The following is a 7,510-nucleotide window of genomic DNA, read 5'->3' on the forward strand; positions in this document are numbered from 1 at the left end:
CTCACCAAGCAGATTGTTCCCCATCTCTGGCTGCACTTTACCATTTGAGTCTACATAATGAGACACCCCCAGAGTGAGAGTGCCATTTTGGGCTAGTTGCCGGGGTTGGTTGTAATTTACAGAGGCCTCATGCAGATGGGTTCCATTAATGTAGATACGAAGCCTCCGAGTTCGGCCAGACCAAGTGAGACAGATAGAGTACCATTCCTGCAATTTCAGTTCCCTTTCTAAGCGCTGTTCTTTTTCAAACAGCCATACTACTAGCTGTGCACCTGTGCCCTGAAGACCCAGTTCAATTTGTCGTCCCCCTGGTGCTTTGTAGACAAAACCTGTCCATTCTGTTGCAAATTGGAGGCGTAATAGCACGCATACACTCAGCTCCTCTAAGGCTGGTACCACGGCATCTGGTCGTAGCTGCCAGAGACATGGACGACCAATGAACTGTAGCTTCTTACCCCACAGGCTGGTACTGGCAGAGACAGCTGAAACAACACATGAACATGTAGATGAAGATACAGTTTATCAACCATAAATATGTTGAAAACTGTATGTACAGTACAGCATCAAAACAGTCAGTCATTCTCAGTTTCTTTCCCTTCAGTTCAGATCTCAAATGCGTCCCAAAAGGCAATAAAACACATTTCAGATAGGCCTATTGCATTTGTTGCTATTACTCTATATGATATTTTGTACAGAAGCTTTAAAATAATTGAATTAGTCTGAAATCTTACCCGGACCCAGAAGACACACTGACAGCTGTATACAAAGACAGATGGTCAGAGAAGAGAGGCTTCTGACGGACTTCATGACAGCAAAACACAGCTTCCGACGGCAGTCAAGCGGTCATCTGCTGTAAGGTGACAAAAAGATAAACATTTGTATTCACCTTGAAGAAATAATATCATCAATATGAACTTATTTTATGTGACTAAATGAGACTTACCACGGTCATCTCCTTGAAATGGTGAAATCAGAAGATTAAGCTAATTTGTGAGGAGTCAATACCAGTACACGAGGAACTGGCTGAGCCACGAGTCTTCTGGCAAGTGTCACTTGATTTCTGTACAAGAAGACCTCCACGCCCTATACCTTTAGTTCCCCCGAGTTACTCATTAATCACTGGCAATAAACATAACTAACAAGCATGATAACGTTAAAACCAGGACTTCACGAAACCTTCCCAAAAGTGGATCACATCACCACATATAGCCTAAATCCTCTTTGGTCTGTATGAATGCACCTGGTTTTAGTGTGAACGTAAAGGTGCAATTATCTTAACAAGGCTTAACGTTTAAAGAAAGACTGCAGGTGGGTGATAAATACTTCACACAAACCCTGTGAAGATGTTAATGACATAGATGCACTACTGTGACATTATCTATATATCTTGTCACAAGACAAAATAAAGCTTTATATTTAGGGTTTTTATATGAGATTTTATTTTTAAATTCCTTCTACACAGATATGGATGCTTCTGAAAATTGTCACATGATTTTAATTGACATTAATGGCACGCTAAAAGCAGAAGACGGCATGATTTGGCATAAAAACATAAAACTTCTGCTGAAATTGCCTCTACAAATGCTAGACATGACAACAATATTTGCAGGTTATACATGTTCATGGATGTGACGGACACAATTACACCATGTCAGGTGTGTAGCCTATGTGCGTATATGTGTGTGTGTTCTATATGTCAGGTTGCTGCCATCATAAATTTTCTGCAAACAGTCAATGTAATATTATGGTACTACTCTTGTGCTTTACAAGTATCCTCAAGTGATAACTGCTCAAACAAATCTAATTGGCTTTTGTGTGTGATGTATGATGGCCATGTCCGTTTTATTCTCAGCTGTATTGACCTGAAAGTAAGGCAAGTCCATAGTACAGCCTTACTTTAACTACTTGTTTAACAATTCAAACAACCAACATATATTAATAACTCCTCCTTTTCCATACTCAAAATATCTTGTCAGGGTTGTGAAAAGTCAGTTTTATGGCTCTATACTACCACAAAGTGGTCAAACACTATATTGCAACTTAAAGATGTTATTCCAGCCTGCAAACACTCTCACACTCACAAAGTCTCTTTGCTTGAAACACGTTCCTTAACAATAGTCTCATTCATGCATTTTCAATCCCTTGCCTCCCCCTCTGCTCCCTGTCTGAGAAGCCAGAGCCAAAACAAGCGGGTTCCCCAGAGGGAATGTGAGAAGGCCAGGTGTGACGTGAGGTGCCCAGGTGGGGGAGACCTGAAAGTCTAGTTGGGAACCTCCCCTGCGTCACAAATGATGCATGGATGAGGGGGATTCCCAAAGATCTTTCCCACCACTTTACCTACGCTGAATGAAGAGCAGCTTGTAGGGAGGCAAACCACCCTGCCATCAATGGATGCTGCGAATGAGTGATTAGTGATTACAGATACAGATAAAGTGTCATCAGATGTTTAAATTGGCCATACATATGTTTTTAGAATTGTAGATTTAGTGTAGCCCTGCACCGTAGAGAAGGACCATGGACACTTTGCCAGTGGAGGCTTATTTCCGCGCTGCTCTGCTCATGGTAGGTATGCCCTTTAATCCGTTACCTTTTACAGATTTAAAAACAAAACTTTTAGGAAACATTTTTAGGCATTATACTTGAGTACAATATTGACATACTTGTACTTTACTTGTATTCACAGTTTATGCTACATGATTGGTCAGTGATTAAAAAGAAAATTCTTATTTTAGTCCATAAAGTCTTATTTTTCTTCAACAATAAAACCAACTCTGACTAAGAATATCCCAACTTGGTTTCAATGCATATGAACTTGTATCAATTATTTTCTATAATATCATAATTGTAGTTCAGCAACCTGCCTTATATTTTAACAAAATAATAACATCCTTACTGTAATCACACCTTTAATGGTTTTATATATATAATAAAATGCCATAAAACCATTTTTTCAGCATAACAAGTACTTTCAGTTTAATACTTTGAACTCATTTTGCTGATTTTTTATTTTTTTTGTATTTTACTAAAATAATATTTTGAATGTGGTGTGTGGTATTACTAATTTTACTTTAATAAAGGCTCTGAATATTTCTTCCACCATTGATTATTTTAAATGTGTATTTCCTCAGGTTTGCTGTGTACTGGTGCAATCTGAGCCCAGCTGTGATCAAACAGAGTTCTTACACCCTAACGGCACTTGTGTTGCATGCTCTGTATGTGGGCCAGGAGAAGAGCTCTCTGAGGTAACACGCACAACACATTACAGTGTCAGCACCATTTTTCCCTCTTTAACTTTCTTTCCTTTGCCAGTATTGCTACTTGGCTCCAAGTCTATTTTGTTTATAATTCTCAGGACTGTGGTTTTGGAGATGGTGGTGAAGGTGTCTGTATTCTGTGTGAAGAAGGGAAGTTCAGTGCAGATACAAGTGTAGCTCCCTGCATACGATGCACCCAGTGCAAGCTGCTGAACCGTCTGGAGAAGACAGCATGCTCACCCATCAGTGATGCCCAGTGTGGGCAGTGCCTCCCACGGTGAGTTACACCTACAAAACCAGGCTACAATTACCTGATAAGTGCTAGCATTTTGGATTTTTTTTTTTTGTTTTTTTGTTGAGTGTAAGAATGTGATTGTGTGTACAGGTATTATGAACTCAGGAGCATGACTGGGGAAGTGGAGCTGGCCTGTGTGCCTTGTTACAACCATGACACAGCACATAAAGAGTGTTTGTTTTTGACAGCTCAAAGCTCCAAAGGAGGTAAGATTTAAGGATGTTAATAAGCTTCTATAAATAGTTTTATTGAACGGTGATTTTCCAGAGATGTTTTCAAGGAAAAGATATAGGCCTAACTCTTATTCTCTGACAGAGAGTGCCTTTACTGTAGCCGGGGGAAATATCAAAGAAGCCGAAGAGAGTAAACCTGTGGATTTTCACAAACAACTTTTTCATTTTAACTCCTGTATTCAATTTGACTTGGCTGACTTTCTTTTTAATCAAGGAGTAGAAGAAGAAACATTTTCAATAGTCCTGATTGGTTCTGCAACAGCCTCCTTGGTTTTCCTCATTGCCCTACTGCTTTGGGCTTTCCTTCTGACTGCTGAGAGATTCAGTGAGTTAGACACATAATGATAAACATTTCTGCTTTTTCTCCTTATCTTTCTTTTGTTAGCTTGGCTAAATTTATACGTTGTTTTATTGTCCAGAGCGGGTTCCTGAGTACTGTCCTGGCCCTGAAGGACTACTGTCTGCAGAAGACCTTCAGTACCCCCCTTTGTCCAACCCCACAGAGAGACCAGCCAAACAATCAGAGGCCCCTTCACAGACACTTTCAGCTCAAGAACCCCTCAGGTGATTTGCAAATACAACCTACTATTTGATTACTCCTCTATCAGTTCCCGTATCTAATTGCTTCCTCTCTACCCAGAGGCCTAAACCCACTGAGCCATGAGAATGAGGTGCATCCTACTTCTATTGTGATTAATGTCACCACCAACATTAAGTCCTCCAGTCAGAAAGAGGAGACCATCACACAGGATGAACAGCAAAGCAGCTGTTATTCCATGGAGGAGGTAAAGTGGTTTAATGTATCATGTTAGAGGCTTGACCGACAAGGTCAGAGTTGGGGTTACAGTTACAAACTGCTTTCAGTATAATTGTTCCCTAAATTAAATTTACTGTTGTTGATAAAAACTCACTAGAGAATTTTAGTTTGACAGTACTTTATTAATAATGTTGGTTTCAGTTAATGTGTCAGTTTGTCAGCACACAAACCAACAAGAACTCACCCAAATCTGAAAATAAAATAAAAATCCCAATAACCCATTGTGATATCTAGCCATGTTTTGGTTTTATTTGTTGAGGTTTTGATTTTCACTACTGATACTCATACCATCACCTCAGGTACAAGTGAGGTGAATGGAATTTCATTTGTGGTGAACAAAGCATGGAAAAATTATATCCCAAAAGCTTAAAAGCAATGATCCTTCCCAGAAGCAATGTCTCAGATTATCCACAGACCTCACTGTGAATAGTTTTCATGATGGCCATTGCCTCTGTTTTTTCTTCCATTTGTTCAAAAGGGAAACTATTTTAATGCTAACGGCTTGGGTTTAGTGTTACAATGTGTAACCAGACCAGGACTCCTGAACATCTAAGTCACAATTCTGGTTGGCGTGATATACTAAAGAGTAGGACATGAAAATCAAACACAGTATAGTGACAAGCTGATTAAAATATTGATAAAAACACTGAATGTGCCAATCAGGACATTAACTGTGAGTTAACTATTGTTTTTCAGATGCGTATTTTGAGATTCACTGATTCTTTTCTGAATCTAAAATTTGTCAAAAATAATGGCAAATGCCCTTCACAAGTAACAACAGCCCATGGATACAGCAGGTTTTTGATTTGCTGACAAACCATAAAATTATGTTAATGGGAGAAAACCAAGCATTTGGTCTCTTCACATTTTGAAAGCTTTAACAAGAAAATACTATTTTACCTGATAAATTATGTCATTTCTTGTCACTGATATAAGTTTAATAAATTAAGTCCACTTTGATACTAATACCCATTTTATATCAATTTGCTCCTGTAAGAATGATGTTCTGAATCAATCAGTAAAAACCTGTTTCTTACCCTTCTTTTCTATGACAATATCAGATGGAGCAAAAACTTCAGACGATATGGGAGATGGCTCAAGGTATGTGTGTTTTCCTTTAGCCAAAGTAAGTAAGAAGTCCATTATTTTCAAAGATACAGGTCCATACTATATCTTTTTGGCCTGTGGCCTCCTAGCAGATCTATGGATGAGTTTAGTTGTTGGCACTCATTTCTAAAGTTGATGTACCTTTACTGTTCTGACTCTGTCCAGGTCAGAGTATTGAGATACTCGACTATGACTCCGTCCAGGACTTGTCCCTGCTGCTTGACTCTGCTGACAACAGGAACATTTTGAGGAGACTGGGGCGGTCTTTGGGTGTCCCACCTCAGGTCATCGCTCATCTTCAAGGCTTCCAGGACCTCTTTCAGTACCTGCGTACCTCCACCTACACACTGCTTCCCCAGCTGGCCCAGGCTGCTGCGCTCTTGCCTAATCCTGAAGTTGTTGTTAGGATACACAGGGCTGTTATGAACAAGTGACCAAATTGTTGCCAGGTGGATCACTCGACACAAAGACATTCTCACTATAATGAATTAATTTTGAGTGAAATAAAGTACTACATGTGACTAAAGAACTGACATTTTTCATGTTTTTTTTTTTTTTACTTTATTGTCCATTGTTGTACTTTTTGTTATATGGATATTTTTAGCAAGTTCCATCTGAATAAATACATGATTACAATAGATGCCACATAACTGATTCAGTTGAATAATGTGAAGAAGTGATTATTTGTGCTCTGTGTGTTAAATAACACAATATCCAGGTCATTGCAACTGAACCCTACATGCAGTATTATTTCCTGTTTACCATGTAAAATAGATGAGAGGCCCTCTAGCTAAAGCATGTGAGAGAGACCAGGACAGAGGATGCAGTGTTCCTGGAAAGAGAAAGAACATAGAGCCCTGAGAAAATATGTTATTCTCTCACTGGGAGAAGTTTGCCAACTGACAAGTTTCCTTGATCCCTAGCTCTGCCGATTCTTCAGCAAAGTCAATCTGGTAAGGTTTAAATTTTTCACTTTTAACAATCACTATTTTCAAAAGCCATCTCAAACCGAATGATGAACAAATGTTCAGTAAAGTTTACTGTCTTGTTTAAGACCTTTCTTCCTTCAACAACGTTCTGATTCTCAGAAGCCAAATGAAAAATATTTTATACAATAAAAATAATATGTTTGTTAATCTACCTCACCGTTGTTTCATGAAAGTGCCATGTCTGTGTTATTAATTAGCTCCTCAACTTAATTGCTGGTGTTGTCCGAATCTTTTATGGATAAACTTTCGATTTATTAGCACGCAACAATTGCCAGATAAACACAGGAGGGCGCTCTCGCATGTTTTAGCAAACAGTCAACCCGTTAGATCGTCTAATATAAAGATGAACCACTAGGCCTACTAGTCACATTTAAAGGCACACCTTCCAGTTTGCACAACTTTTCGGCTATGATTAAAATCCTCAAACAAACAGAAGTAGTCTGCAAAATGCCATCGTCTCTCCTATGCAATTCAGTTTTCTTGGAAGTGGAATTCGTTCAGATGTCGAACTCCATATGTTTTTTTACTGTAGCCACTTGAGCTCATAAAAACGTACTTGTATTGTTGCATTTGTTCTAAACAAACTAAAACTCGTTTCGTCTGTTGACCTAATTTCAAAGTTGAAATTGATGTAACATAAAAAAAACATTTTTATTCTGTAATTGAATTATGTGGAATTGCGTGCGTGCTTAATGTAAGATAACTGAAGCTGACCTCAAAGCTTTCAAACACAGCAGCAGCTTTTTGATTGATCTGTTCCTCCGCGCTTTGTGCAACGGTTACCGGAAACGGGTCCGAGTGAGACCTCTTCAACT

General features: G+C 38.9%; 1 protein-coding gene across 1 annotated transcript; it reads left to right on the plus strand.

Moving 5' to 3' along the window:
• Positions 1–2,514: 2,514 nt before the first annotated feature.
• Positions 2,515–6,140, plus strand: LOC119888421 (tumor necrosis factor receptor superfamily member 27-like). The gene is made up of 9 exons (XM_038698976.1): positions 2,515–2,562; positions 3,129–3,242; positions 3,353–3,531; positions 3,640–3,755; positions 3,997–4,107; positions 4,202–4,346; positions 4,423–4,567; positions 5,661–5,700; positions 5,872–6,140. Exons 1-9 carry the CDS (start codon positions 2,515–2,517, stop codon positions 6,138–6,140), a joined length of 1,167 nt encoding a protein of 388 aa, XP_038554904.1.
• The last annotated feature ends 1,370 nt before the right edge of the window (positions 6,141–7,510 follow it).

This window comes from Micropterus salmoides, unplaced genomic scaffold (assembly GCF_014851395.1).
Source record: "Micropterus salmoides isolate LMB-PRFRI ecotype aquatic unplaced genomic scaffold, ASM1485139v1 Ms_hic_scaffold_5, whole genome shotgun sequence".
Classification (NCBI taxonomy): domain Eukaryota; kingdom Metazoa; phylum Chordata; class Actinopteri; order Centrarchiformes; family Centrarchidae; genus Micropterus; species Micropterus salmoides.